Source organism: Phocoena sinus, chromosome 15, assembly GCF_008692025.1.
Source record: "Phocoena sinus isolate mPhoSin1 chromosome 15, mPhoSin1.pri, whole genome shotgun sequence".
Taxonomy (NCBI): domain Eukaryota; kingdom Metazoa; phylum Chordata; class Mammalia; order Artiodactyla; family Phocoenidae; genus Phocoena; species Phocoena sinus.
The window spans coordinates 72544025-72568410 of NC_045777.1; the positions used below are offsets into that span (position 1 = coordinate 72544025).

At 54.5% G+C, this 24386-nt stretch overlaps 1 protein-coding gene across 1 annotated transcript; it reads left to right on the forward strand.

Moving 5' to 3' along the window:
• The first annotated feature begins 289 nt into the window (after positions 1–289).
• On the forward strand, positions 290–24108 carry SETD1A (SET domain containing 1A, histone lysine methyltransferase). The gene is given in 20 exon segments (XM_032605923.1): positions 290–1421; positions 2164–2328; positions 2544–2639; positions 4620–4890; positions 6177–6298; positions 6529–6758; positions 7043–7892; positions 8046–8147; positions 8149–8832; positions 9354–9530; positions 9665–9752; positions 10529–10686; positions 10843–10930; positions 13040–13378; positions 19385–20419; positions 20846–21018; positions 21111–21221; positions 21400–21519; positions 23066–23203; positions 23287–24108. Coding segments are annotated over 19 exon segments (5106 nt in total). The 5' UTR covers positions 290–1421; positions 2164–2178; the 3' UTR covers positions 23461–24108.
• The last annotated feature ends 278 nt before the right edge of the window (positions 24109–24386 follow it).

The window sequence follows — 24386 nt, forward strand, 5'->3', positions numbered from 1 at the left end:
AGGTGGTTAATGACTCGCCCAAGGTCATACATCGAGGGGGCTGACAGTGCTGAGAGAAGTCTGGAACCCAGGGCATCCTCAGCACAGGCAGTGCCTGGGAGTGCCATTACCCTGAGACCTAGATGCCTGCAAACAAGCCTAAGAAAAACGGTGCCCAGAATCAGGGCGACCTCAGCCCCAGGGTCCGAAGTTTAAGCCCGGGCTGGTGCTGCCCTCGAGCGGCGGGACTGCGTAAGCGAAGGGGGGCGGGGGGCGGGGGGGCAGAGGGTTGCACAGCTGAAAACGGCGGGCACTGGGACCATGACGCCCGGGGAATCGACCAACCCACCCAAGTTCAAGTGCGACCTAATTTATCGTTTCTTATAGGACCGGTTCAAGGTCCTTTAGGGCCCACCGGCCTTATTACATAACTTTAAGACAGACTAAGATGTAATCACTAATGGCGGGCCAGTACGGGCAAAATGCGGCACCTTCTGAAGGCCTCAGTATCCCCATCTGTCAAATGGGCATCTTAAACAGCTAGAGGCCCAAGAAGGATAACGGGAGTTAAACGCTCCCTGCATTACGTGCGGCGCCAAACAGCCTGAGTCACCGTTGTTGGTAGTATTTTTCCACCTCCCGGGCGCCGCTCCCAGCCCACCCCGGTTTCGGAGGGTCCTACAGGAAGCGCCCCCGCGACGCCCGGCTCCACACGCTGACCACGCCCTCTGCGCGCGGCGCCTTGGCCCCGCCCACGAAGGAATTCGCAGATTCGCTAGGCCGGCTCCTCCTCAGAATTATTCGGGCCTCTCTATACTCGGCTGAAAATCCTCATCGGACTCTGTAGCCATTTCTCCCAGGTCAGAACTGAGCAGTCCTCTGAGTTGTGCTAGTAAGGAAGATCCAGGAAAAGTGGCCCACTCTGCCAACAGGGCTTGGCTAACCCGGCATTATCTTCTTGACTCCACCAAGGCGGTTAAAGGGAGGCAACAGCTGAGGCCAGGACTTGTGGCAAACCTGCAGCCTCTCAGACCTTTGGCCGCGTGAGGAAGCGGCAGGTTAGAAGAGCAAAGGAGCGCGCATCCTGTCTACTGATTCGCCCCGCCCGCCTGACGAATCTGCGCCTGTTCAACTCGCCACTCAAATCTCCCCAGCTCTGGCTGGCCTCCTCCTCTCCGCCCCGCCCCCTTATCCTCAGGGATTAGTCGCTGCTTTCGTCTTCGCCGATTCGTCAAGGACCCCAGGCCAGAGCAGCTGGATAGCCGTGGTGAAGCCCACTCTCCGGGGGATGCGGCCAATCTCCAGGCTCACTGGGCCGCAACTCTTGAGCCTTACAGCGCGCCGGCCGAGGCGAAGCCTCTATCTTCGGCCCCGTGGGTCTCCCGGCGGCGCCCGTGGCGAAAGTGCGAATACAGAAGCTGTGCCCGCTGGGCCTCGCGCAGGTGGCGGTGGTGTTTGGTGCGCGCGCCGGGGAGGTGGTGGGGGGGGCGCCGCCACCGCCACCGCTGCGGGGCCGGGTCTCGCGCTGTCGCCGCCGCCGCCACCGCCTCGCGCCGCTGAGGTGCCGCGCGGGGTGGGGGGAGGGGGAGCCGCTCGCCACGAGCGGGTGAGTGGGGCCGCGCCGCGCGTGCGCGGAGGTGGGGGGGCAGAACGCGCCGGGGCGGGAGGAGAGAGCAGCGGCGCGCGTTCCCCCCACCCCCCGCCCAGATTCGGGGCCGAAGCCGGGTCTCGAGCTCGGTCTCGCGGTGTTTCCAACGCCCCGAAAAGGTGCCACCTCTTGGCCAGAGGATCGGGGCGCGGGGACGCGAGCCGGTGTGTGGGAGCCGGAGCCGGGCTTGGCCTGGGCCGCTGGCCGGTGAGGAGGCGGGAGGGGGCGGGGCCTGCCAGGGGGCGGGGGAGGGGTCTTGTGCCGAGGCCAAGTGGGGCGCGCGCTAGGGAGAGCGGGAAGGTAAGGGGGCGCGAGATGGGCCTGGGGCCTTGAGGAGAGAGTTGGGAGGTGGAGAGAGAATGGGGTGTTGTGGTGAAAGAAGGTACTTGGGAGAAAATCTGGGGGAGCCTCGGGTCATGGTGAGGTGTGGAAACTGGGGTGATGGGGGTACCTGGAGTCGGGGCTAGTCTGTGAGGGGCAGCAAGGGAGGCAGGCCTAAGTCCTGAGCCCCCTTGCGTATTCCTCTTTCCTGACAGTGTAAATGAGCAAAGATGGATCAGGAAGGTGGGGGAGATGGGCAGAAGGCCCCGAGCTTCCAGTGGAGGAACTACAAGCTCATCGTCGATCCTGCCTTGGACCCTGCCCTGCGCAGGCCTTCTCAAAAGGTGTATCGATACGATGGAATCCACTTCAGTGTCAACGTGAGTGCCCCAGGCTTTTCCTTACCATCTAGGGAACTCAAGCCCCGTTCTCTGTTACCTCTGTTCAGCACCTAGAACTCCCGTACCCATAGCCTGCCTTCTTTAAAGTGGGCAGCCAGCACCCAGCTCTTTTGCATGTGGGTCTCCAAATGGGCTCTAGAGCTCAACACTGATTTCACCTTGAGCTGTCTTTCTGTTTCTGCTTTTCTTCCTAGGACTCAAAGTATATACCAGTGGAAGACCTCCAAGACCCCCGTTGCCACGTCAGGTCCAAAAACAGAGACTTTTCCCTCCCAGTCCCTAAGTTTAAGGTACGTGTCTGCTAGTCCCCTGGTGTGGTGGCCCTTGGAGGTGTGGAGGATCCATCCTGGTAGTCCAGTCTTAGTGTAGTGTAATAAAAGGGGGTTTTCCAATGAAAGGATCACAGCCAGATCTAATAATCTCTGAGACTGTGAGACTGAGTTGTTCTGGGCAGGAGGTGTGTTTATTTTCTAGAAAGATACAGGTGAGGTGTCTCAAGCAGGGGTGTTAACTTTTTGAAGGATGAAGACAGGTCTAGCTGCTGCACCTATCACTGTGTACTTCTAGACAGCACATAGCAAAACAGTGCCCTATGTGTCGCCCCAGTTTCTCAGTTAAGCGGAGTGACAACACCAGGGACTCCACCCCTGGACTCCTCTGTTCCTCACGCCTCCTCCGTCTCGTTTCCTCAGAGGATTCCCATGTCCCTGTCCAGGCAGGAGACTCATCAGGCCTTGGAGCACTGGTCCTAGGAAACTAGTGGTTCTTAGTCTCCTTCGCTAATTCTTTCTTTTTCTTCTTTTTTAAATAAGTCACTTGTGGGATTCTCTCATCCTTCTTTTTTCACTTTGTACACTTGTCCTGGACAATCTCTTTCCCACCCACAACTTTGACTATTACTGAAATGTTGATGACTTCCAAACCTCTGATCTGAGCCAAGATCAGTCTCTTGAACCCCAGACTTATACGCTTGGTGGAGGGACAGCTCCATCTGGAGGCCCCATAGAAACCTCAAGCTCAAGAGATGTAAAACAATTATCTTCACCCCTTTAGTCCTACTGTTCTTTATATTTTCCTTTTATTGGTGAATGGCAACACTATCTACTCAGCTGCGCAAGCTAGAAACCTGGGAGTCCTCCTATGATTCTTCTTTCCTTAATGTGTCACCAAGTTGTGCTGACTCTTTTTTCTAAACACGTCTCTTTTTACCTTAATTTTTCTATCTCTGTTGCCACTCCTTTAATACAGACTTGTATTTATTTCCCCTGGCTTCCTCGCCTCCGTTCTCCTCTCCATTTTATTGCTGTCATTTGTCTCTGGTTTTACTGTTCTTTTATTTTTATTTATTTATTTATTTTGCGGTATGCGGGCCTCTCACTGTCGTGGCCTCTCCCGTTGCGGAGCACAGGCTCTGGACACGCAGGCTCAGCGGCCACGGCTCACGGGCCCAGCCGCTGTGCGGCATGTGGGGTCTTCCCGGACCGGGGCATGAACCCGTGTCCCCTGCATCGGCAGGTGGACTCTCAACCACTGCACCACCAGGGAAGACCTGTTCTTTTATTTTACTTTTGCTGCCAAGTCCACGTTTTTTGTGCATTGGTGTGTATGATTATTCATCTGACCAAGCCTCATCTCCTGCATGCCTGTGTTCTGTCCTGCCACGCACTTTGCAGTTTCTAGGCAATGCCATGTTATTTTATAGTTTTCTGCCCTAGAGGTCCTGTCATTTTGGTGAACTCTGGTCTATCAGAAAAGCCCAGTTTGAATGACACCATCTTTATGAATTCTTTCCTGCCTCCAATCTGAACAAAGGTTTCCTTCTCTGGGATCCCAAACACCCTGTCTCCACCTTTGCTGACACTTGTTTTGTCATGTTGCGATTGTGTGTGTCCGTCTTGTCTACTCTTCTGAATAGGAATCTCTTTTTTTCATATCTTTGTATTCCTAGTGACCAGTCCTTGGTAATGACTTAGTAAGAGCTGAACTGGTGAATTATTTCCATATAACTAGTTCTTTCCATGGAGGTTTAGTTTTCAGTTTGTGCGTTTCTTTTCCTGGTTCTTGTCATTATTCTGTGGTGAGAAGAATTCAGGGAAGAGAGGGGTCAAGACTGATGTATCCCTTTTTGGGACCCCCTTCCCCATTCCCTTGCCTCGCAGTTTCCCAGTTTTATCTCTCTTGGCCTCATGGATCTCGCTAAAATTTCCCAAAGGGCAAAGGAGCAGTGGTCAGTATTGAGACCCTAGACGTAACTACTGTCCTTTCCACAGCTGGATGAATTCTACATCGGACAGATCCCACTGAAAGAAGTGACTTTTGCAAGACTGAATGACAACGTGCGGGAGACCTTCCTGAAGGACATGTGCCGAAAGTATGGTGAGGTGGAAGAGGTAGAGATCCTTCTTCACCCCCGTACTCGCAAGCACCTGGGCCTAGCCCGTGTGCTCTTCACCAGCACTCGGGGAGCCAAGGAAACAGTCAAAAACCTCCACCTTACCTCCGTCATGGGCAACATCATCCATGCCCAGCTCGACATCAAAGGTGAGTTCTCCATCGCCTGCTGCCCACGGTTGGGCTCTGGCAGAGATGGTACACACAAATGCCTATTGGGGCCAGGCAGGTGATCAGGTTCATGATTTCTCATCTGAAACCTTTGGGCCAGGTGTGTTTCTGATATCAGAATTTTACAGAGAGTTTATGGTACAGATACGGGTTCTGTTTTGTTTTGTTTTTTTAACATTTATTTATTTATTTACTTATTTACTTATTTATTTTGGCTGCTGCCGGGTCTTAGTTACAGCACGTGGGATCTTCCTTGCAGCATGCGGGATCTTTAGTTGCGGCATGGCGGGCTCTTAGTTGCAGCATGCGGGATCTAGTTCCCTGACCACGGATCGAACCCGGGCCCCCTGCACTGGGAGCGTGGAGTCTTAACCACTGGACCACCAAAGAAGCCCCCAGATACGGTTTTTTGTGTATTGTCTTTGGCAGGGTTGGGGCAGCACCCTTTAGTCTAGTGTATGACTGTATTTGCAAGAAAACTTATGAAGAGTCACACTAGGTAGGATGAATAAGAACTGTAGTAAATAGCCTGATACCAGGTTTTGACACCAAATTCTAAAAACACGAGGTTTTGAAATTTTGGATTGAGAATTAGGGACCTGTATAGGTGAGTGAAGCAGTCTTGGCTTCGGGAGGGGTGGGGACTGTGGCATACTGTCTAGTGGCATCGGAAGGAGGCAGCTGTTAGTTGGCATTAGCCAGTTTGTAAGTGGGAATGAGGACTAACATAGATAGTTCTTCTTAAAGCCAGAAATCTAGGTTCTTGTGTGAAATCTCTTGGGATTTAAACGTTGCATTCCTCCCTTGCCCTTGCCAATAGTTTCAGTGATTGTGTGGGGCAAATAAAACACAATGGTGGGCTGCCTTCAGGCTGCCATTTTGCAACTTTAGTTTATAAGATGAAGAGAATGGTGGGATGTAGCATCAGACAACTGGGTTTGAATTCTAGTTTTACCACTTTGTGCAGGTTAGTTTTCTTTAAGCCTATAAATTAAAATAGGGGTACGGATGCTCCTCTCTCCTGGTGGTCATCCAACATAGTAACGCACGTTAGAAGTATTTTTGTAAACTGTGAAATGTCACCCAATACGTTGTCTGTAGTAGTTATTAGGTAGAGATGAGGTAGAAGGACTGAAAGCCCCAAACCCAAGACTCCAAGAAATCTTAGGAAGCTTGAGGCCCAAGAAAGAAGTGTGGGGACATGAAATCAGAAAGGAGTTGTCTCCTCCATCTGACTCTGTTGGTTCCCATTTTCCTCCCTCCAGGACAACAACGAATGAAGTACTATGAACTGATAGTCAATGGCTCCTACACCCCTCAGACGGTGCCTACTGGGGGCAAGGCCCTCAGTGAGAAGTTCCAGGGCTCTGGTGCAGCCACTGAGACGGTGAGAAGCTTGTGGTTGCTTTTGCCCTAGCCACATGGGCCCGGTGCTTAGATGCCAGAAGCAGCCTTTGGGAGGTTCTGGACTCCATTGTTAAGTATAGGAAGAGCCAAGGAAAAGAGGCCTAGCTTTTTTCAAAAAGCAGGGAATTGGGGTTCTTGGTTTGGTGAAGGGCATATGGTCAAACGGTGCTTGATCTCTTCCTTTCTCCCTGCTCCACTCTCTCCCTCCAGACTGAATCCCGCCGCCGCTCCTCCTCCGACACAGCTGCCTTCCCAGCAGGCACTGCTGTGGTGGGCACTCCTGGCAATGGCACCCCCTGCTCCCAGGACACGAGCTTCTCCAGCAGCCGACAAGACACCCCATCTTCCTTCGGCCAGTTCACCCCACAGTCCTCCCAAGGAACCCCCTACACGTCTCGGGGCAGCACCCCCTACTCTCAGGATTCTGCCTACTCCAGCAGGTACAGTGGAAACACCCTCTGGGACCCCCAGATTCTGGGAGCTGCCACTGGAAAGAAGAAACCTAGAGTCTCTAAGAGGGGGTTGGGAGTAATTTGTCTTAGTTTCTCTGGATCCAGCCAACAAATCCCTGTCCTCAGGGAATTTACTCTCTAGCTAGGGACTTAGTAGCATGTAGATCTTCCTTTGGGGGCAGCATAGAGGGGTTTTGGGTACTGACAGCGGGGCAGCGGGGTTGGGGCATGCGGAGCTGAACCCAGCTAACCCCTCTGCACGCTTTCTCCAGCACCACTTCAGCCTCTTTCAAGCCCCGGCGGTCAGAGAACAGCTACCAAGATTCCTTCTCCCGCCGCCATTTCTCTGCGTCTTCAGCCCCCACGACCACCTCTGCAGCCGTCTCCGCCACCACTGCGGCCACCGCCTCATCCTCCTCCTCTTCCTCCTCGTTGGCCTCATCCTCTTCATCGTCCTCTTCTTCCTCATCCTCTCATTTTCGTGGTTCTGACTCAAACTACCCAGCATATTATGAAAGCTGGAATCGCTACCAACGCCATGCTTCCTACCCACCCCGCCGGGCAACTCGGGAGGAGCCCCCTGGGGCACCTTTTGCTGAAAATACAGCTGAGCGCTTCCCACCTTCCTACACCTCCTACCTGCCCCCTGAGCCCAACCGGCCTGCTGACCAGGACTACCGGCCCCCTGCCTCAGAAGCTCCACCCCCAGAGCCTCCAGAACCTGGTGGAGGCGGGGGTGGTGGGGGGCCCAGCCCTGAGAGGGAAGAAGCTCGGACCTCCCCCCGTCCAGCCTCACCTGCCCGTTCCGGCTCTCCGGCCCCAGAGACCACCAATGAGAGTGTGCCCTTCGCTCAGCACAGCAGCCTGGATTCCCGCATCGAGATGTTGTTGAAGGAACAGCGTTCCAAGTTTTCTTTCCTGGCTTCTGACACCGAGGAAGAGGAAGAGAACAACACCACGGGCCCTGGGGCTAGGGACACAGGGAGCGAGGTTCCTTCTGGGTCAGGTCACGGGCCCTGCACGCCCCCTCCAGCCCCGGCGAATTTTGAGGATGTCGCACCTACAGGGAGTGGGGAACCAGGAGCTACCCGGGAGTCACCCAAAGCCAATGGACAGAACCAGGTGAGGTTGGGTTGGGGTCAGCCAGGGGAAGTCCCTGGGATCCAGGAGGCAGAGTTGGGAGAAGGAAGGGAACTAGGCAAGAGAACAGAGATTTGAGGAAAAGCCCAAGGAACAGGCAGTAGCTTTCTGTGACTGTCCTCTGCACCCCTACAGGCTTCTCCATGCTCTTCTGGAGAGGACATGGAAATCTCCGACGATGACAGGGGCGGCTCACCCCCTCCGGCCCCAACACCCCCCCAGCAACCTCCCCCTCCTCCCCCCCCCTCCTCCCCCTCCCCCTCCGTACCTGGCTTCCCTTCCGCTTGCTTACCCTCCCCACCAGCCTGCCTATCTCCTCCCACCCCGACCTGATGGGCCACCGCCCCCTGAGTACCCCCCACCTCCTCCGCCACCCCCCCACATCTATGACTTTGTGAACTCCTTAGAGCTCATGGATCGACTTGGGGCTCAGTGGGGAGGGATGCCCATGTCCTTCCAGATGCAGACCCAGATGTTAACTCGGCTCCACCAACTGCGGCAGGGCAAAGGATTGACCACTGCCTCAGCTGGTCCCCCTGGTGGGGCTTTTGGGGAGGCCTTCCTCCCATTCCCGCCCCCACAAGAGGCAGCCTATGGCCTACCATATGCTCTGTACACACAAGGGCAAGAAGGCCGAGGGGCGTACTCCCGGGAGGCCTACCAGCTGCCTTTGCCCATGGCAGCCGAGCCCCTGCCCTCCTCCTCAGTCTCAGGAGAAGAGGCCCGGCTGCCTCCCAGGGAGGACGCAGAGCTGGCAGAGGGCAAGGCCCTGCCGTCGGCAGGCACCGTGGGCCGTGTGCTGGCCACGCTAGTCCAAGAGATGAAGAGCATCATGCAGCGAGACCTCAACCGCAAGATGGTGGAGAATGTGGCCTTTGGAGCCTTTGACCAGTGGTGGGAGAGCAAGGAAGAGAAGGCCAAGGTGAGGGCCACGCCTGGGCCTGGGGAGACCTGGGGCTCCACTGCAGAGGATAGACCTCCGGCTTCTTCGGGCTACACAGCTCAGAGTAGAGAAGAGAGGTGATTGGGGCAAGTGGAGAGAGAGACTGTGGGCATTCGGTGGCGTGCACAGCTGGGCCCAGGGGAGTTGGGGGGCACACAGAACAGTAGAAGCAGCAGGAGTCTGAGAGTCAGAAGAGCTTTCTCTTGGATCCACTGCTTCCTTGTGGTGGACGAAGCCCTTAAATCTCTCTGGGCATCAATCTGCAGGGTCTCCATTTGTAGCATGGGAATAATAGTAGCAGCTTCATAAGATTGATGGACTGAATGAGCGGACTTTCGAGAAAATGCCTGTACAGGGGCTGGTGCGAGGGAGGTGTGGCATAGATGTGTGTCAGATGGAGAAGTGAGTAGATGCATTTCTGTATTCCTGGGGCCTGGGAGTAGTTCTGAGGCAGGAGGGAGCGCCTGGGTTCTGGAGCTCGGTCCCCCTACTGCCTGCAGCCATTCCAGAATGCAGCTAAACAGCAAGCCAAGGAGGAGGATAAAGAGAAGACAAAGCTCAAAGAGCCAGGCCTGCTGTCCCTGGTAGACTGGGCCAAGAGTGGGGGTACCACCGGCATCGAAGCCTTCGCCTTTGGGTCAGGACTGCGAGGAGCCCTGCGGCTGCCTTCTTTCAAGGTACCTAGGATTGTGATCTTGCCTAGTTGCGTGGGGAGAGGGGGTTAAGGGGGGCTTCCCTTCCTTGGAGTAAGGGTGCTTGGGAACCGTGAGTGTTTGGGTTTTAAAGGGCACGATCTCTTTTCATCTCCCAGGTAAAGCGAAAAGAGCCTTCGGAAATTTCAGAGGCCAGTGAGGAAAAGAGGCCCCGGCCTTCTACTCCAGCCGAGGAAGATGAAGATGGTGAGTGGGAGGTCAGGTGAAGCAGAAAGGAGGAAAAAGGCTGCTTCGATTCTGATAGGAAAGCAGGAGGCAGGGATGAAGGGGTGAAGGTGTCTTGAGGGCAAGGAGCCAAGTGAAGATTTGGAACAGGTTACAGTAAAGCAGTTCTTTGAGATGTGAGAAGCTTCAGGTAGGGTTATCCCTGGATTTTAGCTGTGGTTTTTATTTCTGGTATGCTGACGTAAGTTTTCTGTGTTTCACTTTTTCCCCGTAAGAGAGGAATAATCATGAGGTTAAAACAGGTTTTCTACCCAAGGTCGCTATCTAATGCTTAAGCACTCTTACACCCTTCCTACCAGTTTGTCTAAGTCTGAGCTATAGGTTGACAGCTTCTGTGGCGGAAAACTTCCTTATTGAGTCTGATCTGCTTCTCTGGAGACCCATTGTCCTTAGTACTATTTTCTTGGACCAGACATAACAAAATCACCTCCCTCTTCCACCCGTCGCAGAACAAGATGAAAGATAAAATGGGTGCAATGTGTTTAAAACTGTATAAAATGTGAAGTAAAATGTGCAGTTTTTATGTTTCTCTGCTGAGCTTCAACTTCTTGTCTGTAAAATGAGGTCTGTGTTGTGGGACTGTGAGAAAGGTCAGTGATGGTGTGTGCAGAGCTCCTTTCACAGGATAGGGCTACTCTTTTTTTTTTTTTTTTTAATTATTTTTATTTTTATTTTTTATTTTTATTTTTTTGGGCCACTCTTGCTGATGGTAAACTGCACTACTCATTTGGGCCTAGACGCTGAGCGAGAGAAGGAGGTTGGAGAGCCAGGACGTCCGGGGACCAAGCCCCCAAAACGAGATGAAGAGCGAACCAAGACCCAGGGCAAGCACCGCAAGTCCTTTGCTCTGGACAGCGAGGGGGAGGAGGCATCCCAGGAGTCGTCCTCAGAGAAGGTGAGGAGCTGAGGCACCCGGTCCCTGCCAGGAGCCTACGTCCTGAGTTCCTGCCGCCATAGCCAGCTTCTCTCTGGGCTGGAGCCCTGGTAGCTGTGCTTCCTGGAGGACCAGTTGTCCTTCTTCTGTTAATTCCCCTTTGTCCCTTTCCTTAAGGATGAGGAGGACGAGGAGGAAGATGAGGACGATGAAGAGCATGAAGAAGCCATGGATGCTGCAAAGAAGGAGACAGAGGCATCAGACGGTAAGCATGCACAGAGTACAGTCAAATTCTGGGGAAGGAGGGACTCGGCCACCTGTCCAGCCGTTTCCGAGCCCATGTAACCTGCCTGCTGGATTGATTGGCCATCTTTGCCTTCCCCCAAAACAACTGCCTTTTAGCCCCATCCTTTGGAACCTTTGGCCCACTGTAAACAATACCCAGAACACTCCCTCCTGCTTACCTCTGAAACATGCTGTCCCCTGAAGACAACCCAGTACAGCCCGTTTATTTTCTCAAGATAAGGGGGCTGCATTCTGCTGCCCCACTGTGCCTTTCCCCCTTTAGGCACTGCTCTTCCGTTAAGGCCCGGCCACCGAGCTGTGCCTCCTTCTTCCCCTTGCTGCAGCTGCTGGCACCAGACACAGCTCTGTTTTTCAGTTGGAACACCTGTCTGTTCCTCCACATTTATTGAGGCTTGAGTACACGGTTCAGTCTCTCTTTTATTCCTTTGCTCAGAAATAGATATCGAGCCCTTCCCATGTGCCAGGCACCGTTCTAGGTGTTAGGGAAATATCAACGACCAAGACACATGTGGTCCCTGCCTTATTGGAGCTTGTGATTGGTTAAGCGGGGGAGGTGGGGATTGACATACAAGTGGACAAATAGTAGCACCTCAAGAAGAGATACTTGCTTGAAGAAGATGAACAAGCGTAACGGGGTAGGGAGTGACAGGGTCAGGGAACAGGGGAAAGGTGGACTGTTTTACATCTGATGGTGAAGGGATGCCTCCAAGAGGTGCCATTTCAGCAGAGGCCAGAATTATGAGAATGGTGATCTGAGAGCCTCTTGCTCAGGAAAGCAGAGGGCGAGGTCATCTGCTAAGAGTGAGGGGTGCAGACCCCTACACATCCACTTGGTCACCAATTCCTGTCCGTTTTACCGCTTCAGTGTTTCTTGAATTTGTCGCCTCCCTTGTTCCTGCTCTCTTGCCTTTCTCACTCAGAGTCTGCAGCAGTTTTTTTTTGTTTGTTTGTTTAATTTATTTATTTATTTTTGTCTGTGTTGGGTCTTCGTTGCTGTGTGCGGGCTTTCTCTGGTTGTGGTGAGCGGGCTTCTCATGTGGTGGCTTCTCTTGTTGCAGAGCATGGGCTCTAGGCGTGCGGGCTTCAGTAGTTGTGGCACGTGGGCTCCAGTAGTTGTGGCTTGTGGGCTCTAGAACACAGGCTTAGTAGTTGTGGCGCACGGGCTTAGTTGCTCCATGGCATGTGGGATCTTCCCGGACCAGGGCTCAAACCGGTGCCCCCTGCATTGGCAGGTGGATTCTCAACCACTGCACCACCTGGGAAGCCTCTGCAGCAGTTTTGACTGTTTTCCCCATTTCTGTTTCCATCCCTCTCATTTCAATCCATTTTCTAGCCTGCTGATGGAATCTTTCCTAAAATGCACACCTGACCCTTTACTCTCCCCCATTAAGTCTCTTCCTGGCTCCGTGTCTTCCACAGGTGACTTCTCAGCCTGATGCTTTAGGCCATTTGTGATCTAGCTCCTGTTTATCTGTTCAGCTTCATCCTGCCATTCTCCAGACCCCTATCCGATTATGTTCCTCCAAGACTCTGAAATTCTTAATTTCTTAGAGCCCTTCCAATGTATTACCACTCCCAGAGGCATAGACCATATAACGTTTTCTAAGCTTATTTTACTCTGGAATCCTTTTTCAGAGTCTGTTGTCCAGGCAGTGTCTATAAGACCCACTTTGGGAAAAGCTTTGGTGGTTAGGGCAGGCTGCTTGCCAGTCTCCAAGGGCACCATCTTCTCTTAACCTTTGACGTCCCCACTCAGCCCCCGCGTCTGCTGGGCGGACTCCTTCTTGTCCTTCTTGACTTCAGCATCTCCTTCACAGGGATGCCTTCCCTGACTTGATCAACCAGGCAGAATCCAGGGCTTCCCTTTGCCTGTTCCACTAGCCCTTCATACTGAAGTTTATCACACTGTGGACAGATTGGGTGCTTCTCCAACTCCTTGAGGGTAGGAATCCCCAGCACCTAGCACAGAGCCTAACACATCCCTAGTAGTGAGTCAGTGAATGAACCCACGGCTTGACCAAGTGAGGGGTCTTCTCACCTCGCCTGATTCCCCCTTCTGGATTTCTAGGCGAGGACGACGAAAGCGATTCGTCCTCCAAATGTTCTCTGTATGCTGACTCAGATGGTGAGAATGATAGCACATCGGACTCTGAGAGCAGCAGCTCATCCAGCTCTTCATCTTCTTCATCTTCTTCATCTTCTTCCTCATCGTCCTCCTCATCATCTGAGTCCTCCTCTGAAGAAGAAGAGGAAGAGGAGCAGCCAGCAGCCATACCCTCAGCATCATCACCCCCCAGAGATGTCCCTGTGCCCCTGCCAGCACCTGCGGAGGAGCCTGAGCCAGAAAGAGTTGCAGACTCCCCAGTCACACCTCTCCCTGAACAGAAGTCTCCAGCAAGACCTGCAGGTAGGTGGTATGGAAATGTTGTTGTAGTCTTTGTGTATGTGTGTGTCTGTCTTCATGGGAACAGTGTGGTTGACGTTTATTAATTGTATGCAAGTGTGTGACTTTGTTGGAAAACATACAGAATTGGATGGAAGTCACTATCTCCTGTCACTCCTCCCTTGGAGACATTTATGTCATAACACACTCAAACTGCACCGCCATAAACAGTTTTCAGAGTTAGACCAGGGTGTTTGGCTACCAAAGTAAAACAGAATGATCTTTTCCCAAATAAGTTAAAGAGAGAATTCCCAACTTAGTAAATTTCTCCTACCAGTTTTTCTTAAGCGTCTTCCTTAATGTGTAGTGTATACCTGATTAAATGGTCAAATTGGATAGATAATAACTATTAACAACATAAACTCAGAACTTAATTCTGTCTTTGCTTTCCTTTGTGGATTTGTACATTCAATTGTTATTTTATATCACACGCGTAATGTATCTTGCTGAGTGAACTGTTCCTTCAGGCAATAGATACTTATTTAATGCATCCTTACAGTGGGTGCAAGGGATGTGATGGTGTGCACAATAGGCACTGTTTTCACTGTCATGATGCTCACGGTCTATAGGGAGAGACAGTTTAATCTTTACTTAAGAAAATCTGTGACTACAAACTGTAAGAGCCATGAAAGAAAAGTACAGGGTACTCTGAGAACCTGAGCATATCTGTGAGGAAGTCTTCTCCGCGGAAGCACCATCGGGCTGAAATCAAGCCAAAGCAGGCGGGAGGGTGTGATTAGCATGTGCAAAGGCCCCAAGGCAGAGTAAGTGGCATGTTGGGAGACAAAAAAGAAAGGTCATCTTCTGGAGAGCTGAGAGTGAGGGGGAGCTGGGGTGGCCTAAACTGGAGAGATTAGCAAGGGCTGGATCATGCAAAATGAGCAGGCCACACTAGGAATTTGGGCTTTATCTTGAGGGCAGTGGAATGCCATCAGAGGACTGACGTGGTTGTATTTGTGTTTTGAAAAGATGCAGTGCAGAGAAAACTTGGAGAGAGGCCAGAATTTGTGCAGGGAGATTAAGGCAAGATCCAGGCTCTTGCAGGAAGTAAGGCAAGCAGTGGTGGTAACTTGGAGTAGGTTGCTCTTATGGTGAAATTAACTCAGTTTTCAAGTTATCCTTCAAAGATGCATGTGGCCTTCCAGAGATCTCTCTCGAACATTGTTGAGAATCCATGGTCTGAGATAGGCAGTGAGCACAGGAAGACCTCCTAGCACTGAGGCGTTCTGTTCTGGCCCAGAACCCATGAGAGAAGGAGTCGAGGTTCTGATTAATCCTAAGACGCCTCTCAGTCTCTCCGAAGTCCATCGGTGGCAGAAGAGGGGACAGCAATCTCAGTACTCTTTCATTTTCAGGGTAGGAAGAAAAAGTGGGATGTGATCAGATTTGCATTTCAGAAAGATCATTCTCGCAGGAGGGGGAGGGACGTGGAAGAGGTAAGGAGGGAGGTGGGGCAGCTCATGAGACGATTTGAAAGGATGCAGGTAAGCGAAGGGCCTGAACCAAAGCCAGGGTGGTTACAGTGAGGTGCAGGGAGTGGAAGTGGGGATGAGGGTTTCAGAGAAATTTAGCACATAGAACCACTTGGTTAAACTACTTACCAGGAAAGGAAACTGGAGAACCAGAATTAGGAAGAAGGCTGATGCATTTAATTGGGGTTAAGTTTCGTGTCCCTCTGGGACCTCCAAGCAGAAACAGTCAGTGGGCTGTTGGATCAATAGATCTGAAGCTCTACATCTGAAACTACCACAACACTGTTAATCAACTATATTCCAATATAAAAAGTTAAAAAAAAAAAGATTGAAGCTCTAGAAAACAGTAGGCTGGAAATGCGATAGGTATTTGAAAGTATGGGTGTGAATACACTTGTGTATACCTTGGAAGGATGTATGGAATGAGAGAAGGGGGCCAGAGCCTTAATTATCTTACAAGAGATAGGGGGGCAGAGTGGAGCCAGAGGAGGCTGGAAAGGAGTGATCAGAGAGGTGGAAGGAAATCAGGGAGCTCGGGTTTTCAAAAGGAGGGAGTGGCCTGTATTGGAAGGCCACAAAAGGAAAAGCATCTGTTGGATTTGTCAGTTAGGAGGTCACTGGTGACCTTATCAATTTCAGTAGCATGGCTCAAGTTAGGGGGTGTTAAGGAGTGAGGGCAGGTGATAGATAACCAGTCTTTTGGAAGGGTAAGCTACTCTTGCGAAAGAAGACAGTTGAGGGGTGGTACTTAATGATATTAGTTAACGTTAATTGAGTAGATCCCATGTGCGGGATCCCATGTGCCAGCCCTAGCACGTTGCAAAGTTGCAAATTTCACTTTCTCATTTACTCCTCACAACATCTCTGCTACTCCCATTTTACAGATGAGGAATTTGAGGCTTAGTGAGTTGTTCAAGGTTACCCAACTGGAATTGGAGAGACAGCAAGAAAATGCAGGGTTGGTGGAGGGTTAGCTTTTCAAAGTACGTGAGACTGGAGTGTGTTCATACACTGAAGGGATGAGGGAGCTGGTGGATGGACCAGGAGAGAGAGGAATCCTTGCTGGAGCAGCACACCTAGGGGGGATGGACCCTCTAGGTCGGATGCAGATCTCTCCATAAATGGGGAAGCAGGGAGTTGCGGGGTTTCAGCCGAAGGCCTCCTTTTCCTCTCTTCAGTAGGAAGGCAGGACATTTCTGAGCATGAGGGGGCATGAGTGGAGTAGAAGCCTGGAGTATGAGGAGGGTGGGGAGTGAGGATGAAAGCTGACTAGGATCGCCAGCAACTCAGAAGCCCTGCTGAGGCCGGGGGTTGGGGTGAAGGAGGAGAGAAGGCAGGTGGTTGGGTGGATTCCGGGTTAGGGGTCTACAGGGTGGATGTGGTGGAAGGCTGCGGAAAGTAGCTTGAAAGGAGAGGACAAAGCAAGGGCCGCTGTGGTCTGGGCACGACCCAGAATGAAGTTAATTTAGGGGGAGGGTGGTGGGCTAGAGGGCGGGGCGATAGAGGATGGGAAATTGAACAGGTACAGTGGGGTGAACTGAAAGGACCTGGGGAACTGTGGTCAGAGTGTCACCGTCCAACGTGGAGGGGGTGACGGGGTCGGGTGTGTGACTGGTGGAGGGTAGCTGAGGATGAGTGAATGTGAGAATCTGGCAAACAGGTGGGCTGTCAGAGTCCCTTAGGTAGATGGCAGAGGTGGGAGAGGAGAGGAAAATAAAGGCCGGTCCCTTGGCTTTTAGAGAATGGTAGGGAAAACCGAGCTACCAAGGACACAACTGGATAGAGGCCTGTGTGGCCCAATGGCAGGAGCCTAGGAGAGGGCTTGTCTGGTAGATCCCAGGGACAGGGGCCTGGACACCTTTAGGATTGCTCTTCTTCTGTCTTCCCCTCTGATTCATCCCTCGCTCCTGCAAATGGTCTTCCTTCTCCATTCCATCAGAGGATGTCTGCCCTCACAGACAGACTCCCTCCTGTCTTTTTTTTTAAGATTTATTTTTATTTATTTATTTATTTTGGCTGCGCCGGGTCTTAGTTGTGGCACGTGGGATCTTCATTGCAGCATGCAGGATCTTTTACTTGTGGCATGCGGTCTTAGTTGTGGCATGAGGGCTTCTTAGTTGCAGCATGTGGACTCTTAGTTGCGGCATGCGTGTGGGATCTAGTTCCCCGACCAGGGTTCGAACCCCGGCCCCCTGCATTGGGAGTGTGGAGTCTTACCCACTGGACCACCAGGAAGTCCCACCGCCTTCTATCTTAGAACCTTATCCTTAGGGAAGTTTCTTGGGCTGGCTTGGGTCATTTAGCCATCAGTTAATGATGGCCGGGGGACAGGGAGGGAGTGGGATAGGTCATGCCGTAGAAACAGTGGCTTCTGGGAGTTGTGTAGACTGGGCAGGTAACCTGAAAGGTGCCTCCCTAAATGATGAAAGGCCCTGCCAGCTTTCCTTTAGGACGGGGAGCAAAAGGGAAGTCTGTGGGAAGAAGCTGAGTTGGGGGTGGCGGGGTGGAATTTGTTCTCAAGGCCCAGGCTTCCACAGGGCCCAGTGGGCTAGGTCGGGAGGATGGATCAGAGGAGAGGTCCGCCCCAAAGCGCTGGAGAGGAGAGGATGTGAGAGGACTCCTAGGACCTGGGGGACCGGGGACCAGCACCTGGGACCTCACTAGCTTCAGAGCGTGGGTTACTCCTGGCTGAGAGCCCAAGGGTGTCCAGACCCTCGGGAGACAGGAGGCTGAGGGTGTGTCGGTTGAGGCAGTGGACACATGTTGGTCACTGCCTGCTCAGGCCAGGCCTGGTGCTGGCTGCCCTTTAGCTCTGTGGGTGGTAGGGCCAGACCTATAGCCGCTGAGTCCCAGGCTAGGAGGTCCAAAGCAGCGCGGGGCAGTGGGTAAGACCCCGAACTCAACCCAGGCTGCCCTGGGATGCAGGTCTTGTTCTGTCACTTGCTAGCTGGGTGACTTTGGGCAGGTTATCAGCCTCTCTCTGTCTTGACTGCCGTATCTGTAAGAAGGCATTAATAATAGTACTTACCTCATAGCGTCGTTATGAGAATTAAGTGAGCACTAACTGTATGTGAAAGGCTTGGATTGGTGCTTGGCACAAAATTCTAGCTGTTAATCCGCTGAAGCCAATTTGAAGATGGCAGTTGAGAACCACCAGCCTTCTGGTTCTGAGAGGAAGGTGTTACCAATGTCTGAGGAAACTGGGGAAGTCTTTACAAAGGTGGTGTCATTGAGCTGGGTCCAAAATCTGCGTGTGGGCTTTCTGGATGGGCAAAAGGAGAGAGGCATTCCGAACAAAGGGAACCATGTGAACAAAGGGAACCATGAGAGCAAAGGGCCGGGGGCCTGAAAGGCCATGCCTGCTTGACTGGCTAAAACCTAGGATGAGAGGGCAAGCCTGTGGACCGGTCATGGGGATGGGTCAGGTCTGCAGGACAGGGTTGGGCCCTGGGGAAAGGGCTATGCATGCCTTGAGCAATGTTCAGACCCCAGCACTCAGCAGCAGGCCTGGGGGTGTCCACAGAGGGAGGATTTGCTCCCTGTCCCTGTTAGCTGGGGAGAGACAGCACTGCCTGCTCCTCATCCTTGGGACCTCAGCTTCACCCTCAGCTTCTCTTTATTTATTTATTTATTTTTGGCTGTGTTGGGTCTTCGTTGCTGCTCCCAGGCTTTCTCTAGTTGCGGTGAGCAGAGGCTACTCTTCATTGCGGTACGCGGGCTTCTCATTGTGGTGGCTTCTCTTGTTGCAGAGCACGGGCTCTAGGTGCTCAGGCTTCACTACTTGCGTCACGCGGGCTCAGTAGTTGTGGCTCGTGAGCTCTAGAGTGCAGGCTCAGTCTTTGTGGCACACGGGCTTAGTTGCTCCGCAGCATGTGAGATCTTGCTGGACCAGGGATTGAACCCACGACCCCTGCATTGGCAGGCGGATTCTTATCCACTGCGCCACCAGGGAAGTCCCACCCTCAGCTTCTTGAGGGGAGACTTCCTGACCCCTTTCTCACTTGGGCAGGTCCACAGTGCAATTTTATAAAATAGTTTAATGAAAAGATTCAGTTTCTTACATTGTATCTTTTTCACCTCACTGAACAAAGAATATTGTTTGTAGTCAAAATAATGGATGCTTTAATTCAGATCTGGACAACTACATCCTGGTTATAAAATGCAGCTGACAAAAGGTCGTCTGATCTCTGTGTCTAGTTGTTGGATGTGGTCCTGTCACCGCCAGGCTTGGTAAAAAGACTAGAGTCCAAGTGTTTGTTTCCTTTGAGCCCCTACCCCCGCCCTTCAGAGATCGGGCTGCACATGTGTTTCATGTGATTGTCTCCATCGGACTAGAAGTTCTGTGAGGGCAGGAGTGTCTGTAGGGAGCTGAGGAGTGAGGGCAGCTGGGGTGTGGACTCCCCAGGGAGGCTGGCCAGGTTCTTGCCGGTAGCGAATCTGTGATGATGTTCGGCCAAGAAGCTGACCCTCTCCTTTTCCCGTGTGCTTCCCTCCCCAGGTTTCACGGAGGAACCGCCCCCCAGTGTGCCCCAGCCAACCCCAGAGCCACCGGCTGGACCCCCGGCCCCTGCCCCCCGCCCCGACGAGCGCCCCTCCTCTCCCATCCCCCTCCTGCCCCCACCCAAGAAACGCCGGAAAACTGTCTCCTTCTCTGCGGTGGAGGAGGTGCCGGCCCCAGAGCCTCCCCCCGCTGCCCCACCGCAGGTCAAGTCTCCCGGCCCCGCCTCCCGCAAAGTCCCCCGGGCCGTGGAGCGGACCATTCGCAACCTGCCCCTGGACCACGCGTCTCTGGTCAAGAGCTGGCCTGAGGAGGTGTCCCGAGGAGGCCGGAGCCGGGCTGGAGGCCGATGCCGCTCCACCGAGGAAGAGGAGGCTGAGCCAGGGACAGAAGTGGACCTGGCCGTGCTGGCCGACCTGGCTCTGACCCCAGCCCGACGCGGGCTGCCCGCCCTGCCCACTGGCGACGACTCAGAGGCCACAGAGACATTGGACGAGGTGGACCGCCCGGGCCCCCTGCTCAGCCACATCCTCCTGGAGCACAACTACGCCCTGGCTGTCAAGCCGCCACCCTCCACGCCGGCCCCTCGGCCACTGGAGCCAGTTCCTGCCCCTGCAGCCCTCTTCAGCTCCCCGGCAGACGAGGTCCTGGAGGCCCCTGAGGTGGTGGTGGCTGAGGCAGAGGAGCCAAAGCAGCAGCAGCAGCAGCAAGAGGATGGGGAGGAGGAGGAGGAAGAGGAGTCGGAGTCATCGGAGAGCAGCAGCAGCAGCAGCAGCGACGGCGAGGGGGCCACCCGGCGGCGCAGCCTCCGCTCCCACACCCGGCGCCGGCGGCCGCCCCCACCGCCCCCGCCCCCGCCCCCCCCCACCTTCGACCCCCGCAGCGAGTTTGAGCAGATGACCATCCTGTATGACATTTGGAACTCGGGCCTGGACTTGGAGGACATGGGCTACCTGCGGCTCACATACGAGCAGCTGCTGCAGCAGACTAGTGGGGCTGATTGGCTTAACGACACCCACTGGGTCCATCACACCAATATCCTGAGCCCCGGAGGCTGGCCTTCTCAGGACAGGGAGGCAGGCCCGGGGGGGCGGGGGGGCTTCCCTGCGGTCGCCCAGCCAGGCACTGTCCTCCTGAGATCGTTCCTGGGGTCTGCATTGGCCTCCTTCCCTGTCCAGTTCTCGGCCATGTTCAGCTTGGGTATTTATTTTTCCCCTGGCTACCAAGCCACCATTGCTCTCTGTTGCGTGCCTCTTTTCTGCCTCCCAGAGATTTTGTGGCAGGAAAGGTGGGGTCTAAGACTTATTTCTCTCCATCTCTCTGTCCTCACACTGAGTATGCTCAGGACCTCCAGCTAAGGTCAGTCGCCCTTTCCTTGGGCTGGGACTGCGGGGGAGAGAGGAGCGGAGCCCCAGGGATCTGGCTGGTGAGGACCCCGTTCTCTTCCTTAACACCCTGCACTCACCAACCTGAGCGCTCCGAAACGCAAGCGGCGGCCCCAGGATGGGCCCCGCGAGCACCAGACAGGCTCGGCCCGCAGCGAGGGCTACTACCCCATCAGCAAGAAGGAGAAGGACAGGTACCTGGACGTGTGCCCCGTCTCGGCCCGGCAACTGGAAGGAGCGGACACTCAGGTGAGGCTCTGCCCTGGTACCTGCCCACTGGCGGCATCTTCTTCCCATTAGTTCTCCTGTCACTTACCTCCTCCCTGGCCTGCACCTCACAGGGGACTAACCGTGTGCTTTCGGAGCGCCGTTCTGAGCAGCGGCGGCTCCTGAGCGCCATCGGCACCTCTGCCATCATGGACAGTGACCTGCTGAAGTTAAACCAGCTCAAGGTGAGGAGTGGGGACTGAGGAGGGAAGGGGCGCCACTGGAAGACAGCGTTGTGGAGCCCCCTAGGGGTGGGCCGGCGGCGAGTGGCCAGAACACCCTCCTGCCCCGAGGTCTGAGGAGAGGCAAGCAGCAGCTAGGTTGAGGGGGACGTCCAGCAGCAGTCTGCCTTCCGCCCTCTAGTTCCGGAAGAAGAAGCTCCGATTCGGCCGGAGCCGCATCCATGAGTGGGGGCTCTTTGCCATGGAACCCATCGCAGCTGACGAGATGGTCATCGAATACGTGGGTCAGAACATCCGCCAGGTGAGGCCCCACGCCCAGCCCCTGCATGACCTGACGGCAGCCTGGGATGCCCACATGAGAACCACCCGGCCCTCGGGGTTCCTCCTGGCTCTGAGACTTAGCCAGTGAAACCTGCTTTTCTTTTTTTTCCCTTCCTTCCTTCAACAACTAGTAATGGGTACTAGTAAACTAGATGTTAATGATCCAGCAAGAAACATAAGGATGGTGTTGGGTTGATACGAAAGGCGGTGTTCAGGGAGGCAGGGGAGGTGGGAGCACAGTGCTGTTTAAACCAGGGGCTGAAGGACGCTGAGCAACTCCCAGGCCCGGGCGAGGTGAGGGTGCTCTCCGCTGTAGGACGGCACGTGCAGAGACCTGGGTGCAGGATGCTCTTAGGGCAAGGAGGTCAGTGTGGCCACTTGGAAAAGCTAGGGCCAGTGGCAGCAGCGTGAGGCTGGAAGGGGCCGGTGGAGGCCGGACGCCGCAGAGTTTGGGAGCCACGTTAATGAGTTTGGACCAATGGTGAGAGGAGAAAAGTGGCTGCGAAGCGTTAAGCAGGAGAGGACTTTGGAAGTAAGTAAGTTCCATCTGACTGCAGCGTGCAGAGAGAACTGGAGGCTGAGACGGCGGGGTGGGGCTGTTGCAGAGATCCCAGCCGAAGGCGGGGGTGGCTTGGACTAGGCAGTGGGTCCAAGGTAGCAGGAGTCTGTGGGTCCAAGGTAGCTGGCAGGACCAGGCAACGAGTTGGTTCTGGGGAATGAGGGCGAGGGCCAAGGCGAGATGGTTTCTCGGTGCTGCCTTTAGCAGCTGGGAGTAGGTAGGGCTGCCAGTGAGATAGGGAGCGAGGAGGAGCGGATGTGTGGTCAAGATGAGCTCCTGTCAGGACATGTGAAGTTGCAGTGACCGGGGGACATCTACTGGGTGTCGCCCAGCAGTTCCACTGAGGTGGATTTGGCTGGAGATGGAAGTTTGGGAGGAGTTCCTGCCACTTAGCTGGCAGTTGAAGCCCTGGAAGAGAGTGAGTTCACCCAAGGGGAGTGTGCAGAGGGTTTATCGTCCTGTTTTCTGGGAAATGAGGTCCTCCCTCTACCCAAGAATGTGGGCCCTGGTGTGGACAGCAGCAGCCGTGGGCGCCTGTTTTGGAGAGAGGGTCCTGGGAGAAGGGATGAGTAGGATTCAGTCCGTGAAACGGCCACTGTCATCTCAGGAACCGACCCAGTCCCCATGGGCTGTCCCGTGGGCCAGGCAGACACTCCAGGAGGAGACAGTGACTGCTTCTCCTGCCCAGTGGCCAGTGCAGACTTCACTGGGGTCCTGTGGGTGACTTTGTCATAACGGCAGACAAAGGTATTGGGAGGTGTGGGTCCTGGAAGCAAAGTCAGGAGTCAGCGCCTTGGGGTAGCAGGTGCCAGAGGGAGAGCTGTGGATCCAGGACAGGCCAGTGAGGCTCCCAGGGCGGCAGCTGGGAGACTCCAGGCCCCCCATCACAGGGGCTGGTGGGGTCAGGCCTAGCCCGGCAGGAAGCTGAGGGGAAGCCCCCTGAGCATCGCACCCTGTCCTCTGTTAGATGGTGGCCGACATGCGGGAGAAGCGCTACGTGCAAGAGGGCATTGGCAGCAGCTACCTGTTCCGGGTGGACCATGACACCATCATCGACGCCACCAAGTGTGGCAACCTGGCGAGGTTCATCAACCACTGCTGCACGGTGCGCAGGGGGCCGGACTGGGGGGGAGCGGACGGGGCAGGGGCCGAGGGGGCGGCGTGACTCAGGCTGCCCTCTTCCTGTAGCCCAACTGCTATGCCAAGGTGATCACCATCGAGTCCCAGAAGAAGATCGTGATCTACTCCAAGCAGCCCATCGGCGTGGATGAGGAGATCACCTATGACTACAAGTTCCCGCTGGAGGACAACAAGATCCCTTGTCTGTGTGGCACCGAGAGCTGCCGCGGCTCCCTCAACTGAGGTGGGGCAGGACTGGTGCCCTCACCCCTATTTATTCCCCTTGGTGCCCTGAGCTCCCAGCCCACCCAGCCTTAGTGGGCTCAGCAGGGCCCACATGCCCCATCTCCAAATGTGGGGTTGGGGGGCCCCGAGCCTAGCGAGGGAGCCTCAGTCCCTTGAGGCAACTTCCGCTTCCCTTCTTGCCCCTGCCCACCCACCCCGATTTTTTTTCTTTGCGGAGAAGAAGCTGTAAATGTTTTGTAGCTGCCAGCAGCTGTTTCCTGTGGAAACCTGGGGTGCCGGCCTGTACAGATCCTGTTCTTGGGGGGGGCTGCATAGCCCCCTTGCTTTGTGTTAATGGGGACTTCCCCTCTGTGCCCTGCGTGCACCCCTCCCCAGTTTAGGGGTCTCTAGGGGCAGTGGCCATGTTCTCCCCCTGGAGGGGGGCCCTGCGCCCCCAGTCCTGGGGACTCTGTGCCTGGAACCCTGCCTCGTCTTTTGTTCCTGCCAGACCCTGTGGGTCACCCTCCCACCCTGGTGTCTGGAAGCTCCGGCTTCGCCAGGCCCGGATGGTGGGGGGCGGGCCCTTCCTGTTGGGCTGGACTGTACATATGTTAATAGCGCGAACCCAACGCCACATTTTTATAATTGTGATTAAACTTTATTGTTACAAAAGGGCTTTGTCAGTATCTTTGGGGAAGAGCAGGGTGGGATGGGGGTTGAGGACAGGGGGTGGGGCAGGTGAAGACAGGGAAATAGGTGGCCTGACGTTTGGGGTGGGTAGAGGGGCTTTTGGGCAAGATCCCAGACCTGCAGACAGCCACCATCACTTTGGGCCAGCAGACAGGCTGCAAGAGCCATCCAGAAATCCCCCGCCAAGGCCAGCCAGAGTGGGGCCAAGGTCAGGCCTCCCTTCCCTTCCCAGAACTACAGCTGCTGCTGGGCTT